This window comes from Chiloscyllium punctatum, chromosome 15 (genome assembly GCF_047496795.1).
Source record: "Chiloscyllium punctatum isolate Juve2018m chromosome 15, sChiPun1.3, whole genome shotgun sequence".
Lineage (NCBI taxonomy): Eukaryota > Metazoa > Chordata > Chondrichthyes > Orectolobiformes > Hemiscylliidae > Chiloscyllium > Chiloscyllium punctatum.
The window spans coordinates 24,966,562-24,980,150 of record NC_092753.1 but is presented as its reverse complement, the minus strand read 5'-3'; the positions used below and the strand labels follow the sequence as shown (position 1 = coordinate 24,980,150).

The following is a 13,589-nucleotide window of genomic DNA, read 5'->3' as shown; positions in this document are numbered from 1 at the left end:
ATTTGCCTTCCTAAACTGCAAGCTGAACCTGTACATTAACCTTAAGGAGTCAGAGTTCCAGATTCTTTGTGCTTCAAATTTCTGAAGCTTTTTCCCATTTGGAAATTAGTCTAAGCCTCTATTCTTCCTACCAAAGTGCACAACCTCACACTTTCCCACATTGTATTCCATCTGCCACTTCTCTGCCCATTCTCCTAGTCCTTCTGCAGTCTCCCCACTTTCTCAACACTACCTGTCCTTCTACTTATCTCTGTCATCGGCAAACTTAGAGTGCCCTCAGTTCCTTAGTCCAGTTCATTAATGTCCCAGCACAGACCCCTACAGAACTCCACTCGTCACTGGCTGCCACCCTGGCAAAGAACACTTTATCCCCAGTCTCCGCCTTCTGCCAGCCAGCCAGCCAATCCTCTATCTATGCCAGTACCTTACCACGGACTTTTAATTCGCAGCCTCTTGTACAGCCTTCTGGAAATCCAAACAGATCTCATCCAATAGCTCTCCACTGCTCGTTACTACCTCAAAAGGTAGGTCTGTCAGGTATGAGTTCTCCTTAATGAAGCCGTGCTGATTCAGCCATATTTTACCATGAACTTAGTACTCCACCAACTCAAGCTTAATAACGGACTTGAAAATCTGACCAATGTCTTAATCTACATAAAGATTCTTGTCTTCTGCATTCCTCCTTTTTTAAACAAGGCTGTTACGTTAGCCATTTTCTAATCCTCTAGGACCCTCCCTGACACCAATGATTCCTCAAAGAACACTATCAATGCCTCCACAATCTCCTTCAGAACTCTGCGGAGTAGTCCATCTGGCCTCAGTGATCTATCCAACATTTTAGTTTCTCCAGCACCTTCACCTTAGTGATGGCCACTGCACTCATCTCTGCCCCTTGGCTCTCTCGAAGTTCTAAGCATGGCCAGAGATATGACGGGCTGAATAGTCTCCTCCTCACCTGCCATTTCCACAATCGCCTGAACACATAGTGGAGATAAATGGGAGGTAATGACTATGTAGTCAAGCAGAATGCCTTAGGAGGAAGGTGGTAGCCACTGGCCCTCACCACTTGACTGATGCCTAAGTGTGAATGGGCCTGAGAGTGACCATCAGCTAAACCCCAGAGCACACACAACTGAACACTGCGACCTCTGTCTGAGGATGGGACCCATATTAGGTTCCCGCAGGTTCCCTGTGAGTTTTGTTTGATGCTTCTAAAGTATCAGTGTCTGTTTTGCTGGTTGTTTAATCTGAAACTCACTGCTGGTGTTCTGCTTGGAGCTGTGCTTTTCTCTGGGCCTCCTGTTGCCTCTGCTTTTCCAAGAGTTTATTGGCTTTTTCTCGCTGAATCTCCTTCTTCTTCCGATATTCGAGCTCTTCGGCTTCTTTCCGTTTCCTATTATAGTCTTCTTTCTGAGACTGAAGAAGAAAGTAGCAGTTTAACGTGAAACACTCCAGTCTAGGTATGAATTAGGTGAAAAGGGTACAGGCTGCATTCGTGATACTGGAGCGTTAAGTGGCTGTGGGAGTGTATGAGCATTGAGGTGCATGATGGGTATTGGGGTATATAGTCTTAAATATAGACACACAGAAAGGATGAGGGGCACAGGTTGTGTAGAATTGAGGGACTGGCTGATTGTGAAAAAAAGCAGAGTACAGCTGAGGTATCAGATACTCGGGACAAGGCAAGTGTGAAGTACAGGACACTGGCCAGATATTAGATATTGGGGTTCTGTCTGAGTGTGGATACTGGTGATATGTTGACTGTGGGATTTTTGGGTCTGGCTAGATTTGGGACACTGGTTGGATCATAGAATCCCTAGCAGCGTGGAAACAGGCCCTTCGGCCCAACAAGGTCACACCAACCCTCTGAAGAGTAACCCACCCAGACCCATTCCCCTACTCCATTACTCTACATTTACCTCTAATTAATGCACCTAACCTACACATCCCCTGAACACTATGGGCAATTTACCATTACCAATTCACCTAACCTACACATCTTTGGATTGTGGGAGGAAACTGCCGCACCCGGAGGAAATAAGGGGAGAATGTGCAAACTCCACACAGACAATCACCCAAGCTGGAATCGAACCTGGGTGCATGGCACTGTGAGGTAGCAATGCTAACCTCTGAGCCACCATGCTGCCCCTGGATGTGGGATACTGCAGAGAGTGGTTGGCAAGAGATTGAGTTCAAGCTGGGTGTGGGATTCAAGGATGAGAGCTGAATGAGATATTAGGGTGAAGGTTGGGGATGTGATACAGAGGTACAGGCTGGGAATGGAATGTAGGATCGGTAACAGCTATGGGACTGAAACAGATACAGGATATAATGGCACGATTTGGTCATGGGGTGCTGGGTGCAGGCTGATTATTGGAAATACAGGTACAAGCTTCACAAATTTAACTTTAAATTTCCTGCCTGTGGTCTGAGTCAGTGCAGTCAGGTTGGATATACAGCTGACTTCAGTTTAACAGTAACCTCTCCTACTGCCTCAGTACACGTCGGGAAAATGGTTTCCTAACAGTTTGAAATCCCAATCCCTGAAGAGCTTTTTGCGATTTGAGAAACAGAGGTATCAGAAGCAATGGGCAACAAAATGCTGGCCTAGCCATTGACACTCACATTTCATGAATTAATAATTAGGAGGTTTAAAAGGGTTTGCATGGGGACCTTTTGGAATATAAATCGCCAAACCATAACAAGCAAAAAGGGTGACTGAAGTGATTAAGAATTAAAAATATGAATTGCACTTCTCAGGGTCGACAGTTGAGGTGTTAAATCAATATTAAATCAGTACTTTGTATTAGTCTTTACCAAGCACTGAACCACCAGTGTTCCACAGGGATCGATACTGGGCCACTTTTGTCATTTATATAAATGATTTAGATGAGAATATGGAAAATGGTTAATAGGTTTGCAGATGACACCAAGATTGGTGGTATAGCGGACAGTGAACGTTATCTGAGATTACAAACAGATCTTGAAGAGGGGCGATAGGAGGTAATTGACAAAAGCAGCCTTGGTGACATGAGAAGAAACTCTTTCTGTTATCAAGTGACTAGGATCTGCAATGTGCTGCCTGACAGTGCAGTGGAAGCAGCTTCAATTGAAGCGTTCCAGAGAGATATTGAAAAGAAAGCATTAGAGGTCAGGATTCTCAAATGTCTCATCATCTTCCTCATGCATTTCAAAGACTTGCCAGTACAAACCCCCTCCCCCACACCCCCAAACCAAAAAGGAAACTTCCTTTCCATGTCGATATTGAATTCTGAGATCCAGTTTTCTTGACCTTTGGATGTTGGGATATCCAAATCTCCCCAGGAAGGAACAAAGGCAAGTAGGTGGTGAAGCCGCTAAGTTAGAAGACCCACACTCCTTTCCTAGAACATTTTTCTGTACCTAGTAAACATTGAGCGAGTGGGCAGGTACTGGTGGGTTGAGGTGGAATGGAGATATGGGTAAGCATAGAAGGGGAATGTAGGTAGGTGAGGACGAAGGAGGAAATGGAAGGACTAAAGGATCTAACAAGTCAATGTTCTAGGAAATGTTCCCCATGGTAGGCTCGTTCAAAAGGTCAGGAGGAATGGGATACAGGGAAATTTAGCTGTCTGGATACAGAATTGGCTGGTCGACAGAAGACAGCAGGTGGCAGTGGAAGGAAAATATTCTGCCTGGAAGTCTGTGGTGAGTGGTGTTCCACAGGGCTCTGTCCTTGGGCCTCTGCTCTTTGTAATTTTTATTAATGACTTGGATGAGGAGATTGAAGGATGGGTTAGCAAGTTTGCAGATGACATAAAGGTTGGAGGTGCTGTTGACAGTATAGAGGACTGTTGTAGGCTGCAGCATGACATTGACAGGATGCAGAGATGGGCTGAGAGGTGGCAGATGCAGTTCAACCTGGATAAATGCGAGGTGATGCATTTTGGAAGGTCGAATTTGAAAGCGGAGTACAGGATTAAGGAAAGGATTCTTGGCAGTGTGGAGGAACAGAGGGATCTTGGCGTGCAGGTACATAGATCCCTTAAAATGGCCACCCAAGTGGACAGGATTGTTAAGAAAGCATATGGTGTTTTGGCTTTCATTAACAGGGGGATTGAGTTTAAGAGTCATGAGATCTTGTTGCAGCTCTATAAAACTTTGGTTAGATCGCACTTGGAATACTGCGTCCAGTTCTGGTCGCTCTCTTATAGGAAAGATGTGGATGCTTTGGAGAGGGTTCAGAGGAGATTTACCAGGATGCTGCCTGGGCTGGAGGGCTTATCTTATGAAGAGAGGTTGACTGAGCTCGGACTTTTTTCATTGGAAAAGAGGCATAGATAGAGTCGATAACCAGAGACTATTTCCCAGGGCAGAAATTGTTAACACGAGGGGTCATAGTTTTAAGCTGTTTGGCAGAAAGTATAGAGGGAATGTCAGAGGCGGGTTCTTTATGCAGAGAGTTGTGAGAGCATAGATTTGCATTGCCAGCAGCAGTTGTGGAAGCGAGGTTATTGGGGATATTTAAGAGACGCTGGACATGCATATGGTCACAGGAATTTGAGGGTTTTTACATTAGGTTTACCTTACATGAGGATCAATGGTCGGCACAACATTGTGGGCTGAAGGGCCTGTTCTATGTTCTATGAAATGAGTGTGGGTCTTCGAAACTAGCAACTTCACCACCTGCTTGCCTTTGTTCCTTCTTGGGGAGGTTTGGATATCCACTGCAGCCTGCACTAAACATCCAAAAGGCCAAGAAACTGGGCAAAGGGGATGCCTTAAGTTGTCAGGAATATAACATTAGGAAATTGCCTGACCTGGAGTTCCTGAATTGAAGACAAAAACTTGCCACAACCTCAAGTCAAAATGTTTATATAGGAGGGATTTTAGATTAGATTAGATACCCTACAATATGGAAACAGGCCCTTCAGCCCCACACCGACCCTCCGAAGAGCAATCCACCCAGACCCATTTCTTACAGGATTTACACCAAATTCATTAGATTGGCAAAGGAACTAGAGAGATTTTAAAAATAATACAAAGTGCATCATTATGATCTAGAAACCATTGACTGATAAGGGTGGTGGAAGTAGACACAATGATATCCTTGCAGAGAGAATTGGACAAATACTTGAAGGTAAAAATTTTGGAGGGCTCTGGCAAAAAGGCATGGTGTATAAGGGGATAATCACTTGGAAATGTGGTGCTGGTATATATAGTACATAGAACATAGAAGAATACAGCACAGTACAGGCCCTTTGGCCCTCAATGTTGTGCCGATCAAAGCCCACACTAACCTACACTAGCCCACTATCCTCCATATGCCTATCCAATGCCCGCTTAAATACCCATAAAGAGGGAGAGTCCCCCACTGCTACTGGCAGGGCATTCCATGAACTCACGACTCGCTGAGTAAAGAACCTACCCCTAACATCAGTCCTATACCTACCACCCCTTAATTTAAAGCTATGCCCCCCTCGTAATAGTTGACTCCATACGTGGAAAAAGGTTCTCATGGTCAACCCTATCTAAACCCCTAATCATCTTGTACACCTCTATCAAGTCACCCCTAAACCTTCTTTTCTCCAACGAAAACAGCCCCAAGTGCCTCAGCCTTTCCTCATAGGATCTTCCTACCATACCAGGCAACATCCTGGTAAACCTCCTCTGCACCCGTTCCAGTGCCTCCACATGCTTCCTATAGTATGGCGACCAAAACTGCACACAATACTCCAGATGCAGCCGCACCAGAGTCTTATACAACTGAAACATGACCTCAGGACTCCGGAACTCAATTCCTCTACCAATAAAAGCCAGTACACCATATGCCTTCTTCACAGCACTATTTACCTGGGTGGCAACTTTCAAAGATCTGTGTACATGGACACCAAGATCCCTCTGCTCATCCACACTACCAAGTATCCGACCATTAGCCCAGTACCCCATCTTTTTGTTACTCTTACCAAAGTGAATCACCTCACACTTAGCTACATTGAACTCCATTTGCCACCTTTCTGCCCAGCTCTGCAGCTTATCTATATCCCGCTGTAACCTGCCACATCCTTCCTCACTGTCAACATAAGATACTAACTCTTTTTTGGAACCTGGACTCTCGGAGATGTAACTGCTGTCGTTGACGTGCCTCAGCTTCAGAAGTGCTTCCACCTAAAAGAAAGAAAAGATTCAGTAAAGATCCAGGCATAGAATTCAGGAGCTGGGAATTGTCCATCAGATGCCCATCAAATGGGTGGGAAATGAACATTCAATCAAATTTGTAATACTGGCATCCTTCAGATCAAAATCCAAAAGGCTCTTCACTTTTTTAACTTGGGATGTGAGCATCATTGGCAAGACTTGTTTATGGTACAGTCCTAATTGCCAACATCACTGGTACAGAGCCATTTTCTTTCATTGCTGGGCCATTTCAGGGTGGTTGAGTCAGCCCATTCACAATCTGGAGTCACATATAGATCAGACCAAGTAAGGACAGCAGACTTCCTCCCAAAATGAGATTGATGAACCCACGTGGGTTTTTTTTAAAGCAACCATTGTTGACAGCAGCAATATTTGTGACAAAATTGACAATTCCCAATTATTACTTAATTGAATTTGAAATTATACTAGCTGTCATGGTGTAATTTGAACCCAGAGTATTCAATTCAGATCAATGCTCTATTGATCTTACAGAGTCACCATCCCACCATACTGCAAAGTATTTGCATAGTAATTCAGATGCCGTTTGTCAGTCAGGATATTTTAATGCTATAGGTCAATAATCAACTGAAGGTGGCTCACAGGAGGTTTACTAGGTTGATTCTTGGACTGAATTGAAAAATGAATTCCTGGAGCAGATTCGCTGAGGTCAGGTAGGTCTTGTTTCCACCACAGTTCAGAATAGTGAGTGATTTGACTAGCAAGACCATTCAGGATCTCAAAGTTCAATGTCGACATGGAAAGGAAGTTTCCTTTTTTGTGTCGGGGGAGGGAAGGAGGAGGGTGTCGCTGGGTAGAATCCGAAGTAGAGGATATTGTTTTAAAATTGGGGATCTTCCTTTCAAAATGTAAATGAGGGTCAGTGTTTTTAAGATTGACAGACTTGGAACTCTACGTCTCAGAAGGCAATGGAAACAGGGCCATTGGAATTGTTTTAAGGTAGTAGTAGATTCTGTTGGGCAGGGAATTAGTGGAAATAGATAAGACTGTGGAGTTCAGAACATAAACAGATCAATTCTCTACTCTTGAATGGCGAAATAGGCCATTCTGCCCTTTGAGTCTTTTTCTACTCCTAATTCTTATGGACTGAAGATTTCAATTAGAACTTGTTTTGATGCAGGTCTAACGGTGAAACAAAAAGAAAACAATTACATCCAGCATCTGTAAGGATATCTGAAGAGCCAAAGTGAACTGTAAACGTTCACGGTTTCTCTCTCCAAAGATGCTACCAGACCTGCTGAGTTTCCTTAGTGCTTGCAGTATTTTATTGGAGATGATCCGAGTAAGAGAAAGTTCAGAAAAGACTGTGCTGGGTCTCAATGTGGATCCTCAGCACTACAGCGCAAGCTACTACAGTGCTGGGTAAATAATGAAAATACATCAGCTCCTTCCATGGAGCCATATGACCCTGACTCTACCCTCACTGAGCTTTATCCAACAGGGTGAGAGCTCCTCCTGGGGCAAAGGTTACATTTCCAAGAGACAAGCTGAAAAAACTGACCTCCTCATTCAGATGATTGAAAGCATAAATACATACGCTTTTATACTGCTCATGCCAACAGTGAGTGCACCATCACAGCCACTTCAACACCAGTGTGGGCTCATCCCAGACTCTGCATTCTAAAATTTACTTCTGAACACTAGTGGGTATGAAAGCAGCTCCTGAACCCGCTGTCACTAGTAGCAAGCCCAGATATTATCAATTCTACTAGGCAGACTCCGAGTCGACTCCCAATCAGAGGACTGGTCAGCTCTAAATCCTTAGCAGCACCACAGGGAATTCTGGGGACTGGAGGTAAGTTACAGAGCTCGGGGTGGGGGGGGGGACCACAGCTGGTGGTAAACAAAATTCCACATGGGTCAGATCAAAGATCAAATGAAACAAAATCAGCTGAGTCACAACAAGGAAATATGACAGTTCATAAATCAAGCAACCAGTTTACTTGAACCTGACAAATGTGTGACTCTAAATACTCCATCACACTAACTGGGCCAACTGAATGGAACCTATGAAATGTTCAATTACCTTCCTTGGTCTCAAACCTCTATATAAGAATTGCTACTGTGCAGAAGGAAGTAATTCAGCCCATTGTGTCAAGACTAGCTCTTCAAATGAGTATCTCTCCTACTCCAATTCTCTCGAAAATAAAAAAAAAGTTGGAGAAACTCTGGCCTGGTAGCATCCATTTACAGAAGCCAACTTAACATTGCAAGTCCAATATAACTTCTGCAGAAACATTCACCCACTTTTTTCTGTAACCCTGCAAATGTTTCCATTTAATCTCCTACTGAATGCTTCTATTGAACCTGCCTCCCACCACAGACCTTAACCATTCAATGTGAAAATCAGTTTCCTGTTATCACCTTTGCTTCTTTTACTTTATTTTAGGATCTGTACTTCTGTAGATCTGTAAATCTGTAGATTTACTTTACTTGAGATCAGTACAATCTCATGTAGACCTCTTATCAACAAAAACATTCTCCTTCCAGATCACTCATGGTCATAAATACTGTAAATTAGATCTCTTCTCAGCCTTCACCTCCAAGAAAAACAGTTCCAACCTAGATAGAATAATACAGCTTGGAAACAGACCATTTGGTCAAGTTAGTCCACGATAACCATAGAGGGACATAGGCCAAATGCTGGCAAATGGTACTAGATTTATTTTGGACATCTGGTCGGCATGGACGAGTTAGATTGAAGGGTCTGTTTCCATGCTGTATGTCTCTGACTCTATGACACTGACCGCTTGTGAAACTATACGAGTCCCACTTGCCTGCATTTGCCCCATATCTTTCCAAACTTTTCCTATTCACTTACCTAAATATCTTCAAAATGTTGTCACTGTACCTGCATTCACCGCTTCCTCTGGAAGTTCATTTCACACACTTGATGTTGCCAGAGTTGGGGAGTTTGAGCTAAAGGGAGAGGCTGTTTTCCCTGGAGTGTCAGAGGCTGAGGCGTGATCTTAGAAGTTTATAAAATCATGAGGCACATGAATAGAGTAAACAGACAAGCTCTTTTCCCAAGGATGAATCAGTCCAAAGTGAGAGGACATAGGTTTAAGGTGAGAGGGGAAAGATTCAAAAAGGGACCTAAGAGGCAACTTTTTCACACAGAAGGTGGTGTGTGTATGGAATGATCTGCCACAGGAAGTGGTGGAGGCTGGTACAATTACAACAATTGAAAGGCATCTGAATAGGTGTATGCATAGGAAGGTTTTACAGGGATATAGGCCAAGTGCTGGCAAATGGTACTAGATTTATTTTGGACATCTGGTCACCATGGATGAGTTAGACTGAAGGGTCTGTTTCCATGCTGTATGTCTCTGACTCTATGACAATGACCACTTGGTAAAAACTATGGTCCTTGACCTTAATTCTCTTCTCACCTTAAAAAATATGGCCCGACCTTTGAACTCCCCCACCTGCAGGAAAAGACTGTTGCTATTCGTCTTATCTATGCTACTAATGATTTTTAAAATCTCTATAAGGTCACTCCTCAACTTCCCATGCTCCAGAGAAAAAAAGTCCCAGCCTATTTTTATAACTCAAACCCTCCATTCCCTGCAACAGCGTGGTAAATCCTTTCGGAACCCCCTCCAATTTAATAGCATCATTCCAAAGTAGTCCAATCTATCCTCAATTGGTTCCCAGGATGAGGTATTTCATTCTTCTAAATCTGTTCTGGACTCTCCAATGTTTTCATGTCCTTCCTATAGTGTGGTGCCAAGAACCGTACAGGCTGTCCAGCTGAGGGTGAACTAGCATCTTGTACAAGTTTAACATAATGTTAAACTTGTACTGCGCCCCATTAAATTTGCCTAGGATGCTGTATGCTTTAATAACACTCCTCTCAACTTGTCCTGCCCACTTCAGTGATATATGCCCATATACCCCAAGTCCCTCTGCTTCTGCATCCCTTTTGGAATTGTAACATTTGTTTTCTATTGTCTCCAGCAACTTGAAGATAGTGAGGACTGCAGATGCTGGAAAGCCATTTTGGAAGAATGAACACAGACAATATAAAGAGTCGATAAAGCGTGGAGCTAGAAAAAGCACAGCAGGTCAAACAGCATAAGAACTGGTGAGGTGACATTTCAGGTCACAACCTTTCATTCAGACTTAAACGTTGACTCCCCTGCTCCTCTGATGCTGCTTGACCTGCTGTGCTTTTTCCAGCTCCACACTATCAACTCTTTATATTGTCTGTGTTCATTCTTCCAAAATGCATAATAATCAAACATGCAATGAACTTCATCTGCCATTTACCTGCCCTTTTCACACATTTCCTTTTTTAAATCCCACATTGCCATTTCAGAGGTATTGGCAATTTTTCAGTCTTCCTTTGAGTCAGGGGCAGTACCAGAGGATGAAAGAATTACAAACGTTACTTCCTTGTTTCAAAAAAGGTTGTAAAGAGAAGTTCAATTGCATAGCAGAGCAGTCAGTATAAGTCAGCAGTTGCAAAATTTCTAGAAACTTCTAGAAATTTCTAGGTTAATTAAGGATAGCCTGTGGGTTTATTATGCTTCCAAACTTTGTGTTATCTGCAACTTTCAAAATTGTCCCTGCAAAAAGGTCTTGATGATTAAATATATAAATCAGGAAAAGCAAGGATGCCAACATTAATCCCTGAGGAACTCCACTACAAATTTGCCTCAAGCCTGAAAAGAAATCAATTGACCGTTTTTCTGATTCCTATCACTCAGCCAACTTTGTATCCACACTGTTGCTGTCCCTTGTGATGAAGTGGCCAGTAGCAGGAATGGTCTATGAGACGGTTTCAGAGCGACAATCAAACATGCTGGGAGTTTTGGTCAAGCTTGTTCAAACTTTGACCTCAATTAAAACTGCAGCTGGACCTCCTGTGACCTGCAGTTTCCTGCGCTGACCAACATACTCGCACCACTACCACCACTACCATGGAGCATGGAATATCACTATTTATGGCTTAGAACATAGAACAGTACAGCACAGAACAGGCCCTTTATCCCACGATGTTGTGCCGACCATTGATCCTCATGTATGCACCCTCAAATTTCTGTGACCATATGCATGTCCAGGAGTCTCTTAAATGTCCCCAATGACCCTGCCTCCACAACTGCTGCTGGCAACACATTCCATGCTCTCACAACTCTCTGTGTAAAGAACCCGTCTCTGACATCCCCTCGATACTTTCCTCCAACCAGCTTAAAACTATGACCCCTAGTGTTAGCCATTTCTGCCCTGGGAAATAGTCTCTGGTTATTGACTCTATCTATGCCTCTCATTATCTTGTATACCTCAATTAGGTCCCCTCTTCTCCTTTTCTCCAATGAAAAAAGTCTGAGGTCAGTCAACCTCTCCTCATAAGATAAGCCCTCCAGTCCAGGCAGTATCCTGGTAAACCTCCTCTGAACCCTCTCCAAAGCATCCACATCTTTCTTATAATAGGGCGACCAGAACTGGATGCAATATTCCAAGTGCGGTCTAACCAAAGTTTTATAGAGCTGCAACAAGATCTCATGACTCTTAAACTCAATTCCCTGTTAATGAAAGCCAAAACACCATATGCTTTCTTAACATTTCTGTCCACTTGGGTGGCCATTTTAAGGGATCTATGTACCTGCACACCAAGATCCCTCTGTTCCCCCACACTGCCAAGAATCCTTTCCTTAATCCTGCACTCAGCTTTCAAATTTGACCTTCCAAAATGCATCACCTCGCATTTATCCAGGTTGAACTGCATCTGCCACCTCTCAGCCCATCTCTGCATCCTGTCAATGTCCCGCTGCAGACTACAACAGCCCTCTATACTGTCAACGACACCTCCAACCTTTGTGTCATCTGCAAACATGCTGACCCATCCTTCAATCCCCTCATCCAAGTCATTAATAAAAATTACAAAGAGCAGAGGCCCAAGAACAGAGCCCTGTGGAACACCACTCACCACTGACTTCCAGGCAGAATATTTTCCTTCTAATACCACTTGCTGTCTTCTGTTGGCCAACCAATTCTGTATCCAGACAGCTAAGTTCCCCTGTATCCCATTCCTCCTGACTTTCTGAATGAGCCTACCATGGGGAACCTTATCAAATGCCTTGCTGAAGTCCATATACACCACATCCACAGCTTGACCCTCATCAACTTTTCTAGTCACATCCTCAAAGAACTCGATAAGGTTTGTGAGGCATGACCTGACTTGACACTGATATTTTTTACAAACCCATCGACTCCCACAACTACCTGGATTACACCTCTTCCCACCCTACCTCTTGCAAAAATGCCATCCTGTATTCCCAATTCCTCTGCCTCTGCTGTATCTGCTTCCAGGATTACCAGTTCCACCACACAACACACCAGATGGCCTTCTTCTTTAGAGACTGCAATTTCCCTTCCCACGTGGCTGAAGATTCCCTCCAACGCATCTCGTCCACATCCCGCAACTCTGCCCTCAGACCCCACCCCTCCAACCGTAACAAGGACAGAACGCCCCTGGTGCTCACCTTCCACCTTACCAACCTTCGCATAAACCAAATCATCTGCCGACATTTCCGCCACCTCCAAACAGACACCACCACCAGGGATATATTTCCCTCCCCACCCCTTTCCGCCTTCCACAAAGACCGTTCCCTCCATGACTACCTGGTCAGGTCCACGTCCCCCCTACAACCCACCCTCCCATCCTGGCACCTTGCCCTGCCACTGCAGGAACTGCAAAACCTGTGCCCACACCTCCTCCCTCACCTCCATCCAAGGCCCTAAAGGAGCCTTCCACATCCATTACAGTTTTACCTGCACATCCACTAATATCATTTATTGTATCCATTGCTCCCGATGCGGTCTCCTCTACATTGGGGAGACTGGGCGCTTCCTAGCAGAGCGCTTTAGGGAACATCTCTGGGACACCCGCACCAATCAACCACACCGCCCTGTGGCCCAACATTTCAACTCCCCCTCCCACTCTGCCGAGGACATGGAAGTCCTGGGCCTCCTTCACCGCCGCTCCCTCACCACCAGACGCCTGGAGGAAGAACGCCTCATCTTCCGCCTCGGAACACTTCAACCCCAGGGCATCAATGTGGGCTTCAACAGTTTCCACATTACCCCTTCCGCCACCTCACCCTAGTTCCAGACTTCCAGCTCAGCACTGTCCCCATGACTTGTCCTACCTGCCTATCTTCTTTTCCACCTATCCACTCCACCCTCTTTCCTGACCTATCACCTTCATCCCCTCCCCCACTCACCTATTGTACTCTATGCTACTTTCTCCCCACCCCCACCCTCCTCTAGCTTATCTCTCCACGCTTCAGGCTCTCTGCCTTTATTCCTGATGAAGGGCTTTTGCCCGAAACGTCAATTTTACTGCTCCTCGGATGCTGCCTGAACTGTTGTGCTCTTCCAGCACCACT

The 13,589-nt window shown here is 44.5% G+C and overlaps 1 protein-coding gene across 2 annotated transcripts in view; it reads right to left on the bottom strand.

Annotated features, from left to right (window-relative positions):
* The window catches only part of epsti1 (epithelial stromal interaction 1), a 53,456-nt gene that overhangs the window by 23,142 nt on the left and 16,725 nt on the right, over positions 1–13,589 (bottom strand). For both annotated transcript variants that reach the window (XM_072584784.1, XM_072584785.1), the window contains exons 4-5: positions 6,074–6,147; positions 1,259–1,416 (exon numbers count right to left, since the gene is read on the bottom strand). In XM_072584784.1, coding sequence (XP_072440885.1) covers positions 1,259–1,416; positions 6,074–6,147 — 232 coding nt within the window. The remainder of the gene's footprint in view (positions 1–1,258; positions 1,417–6,073; positions 6,148–13,589) is intronic.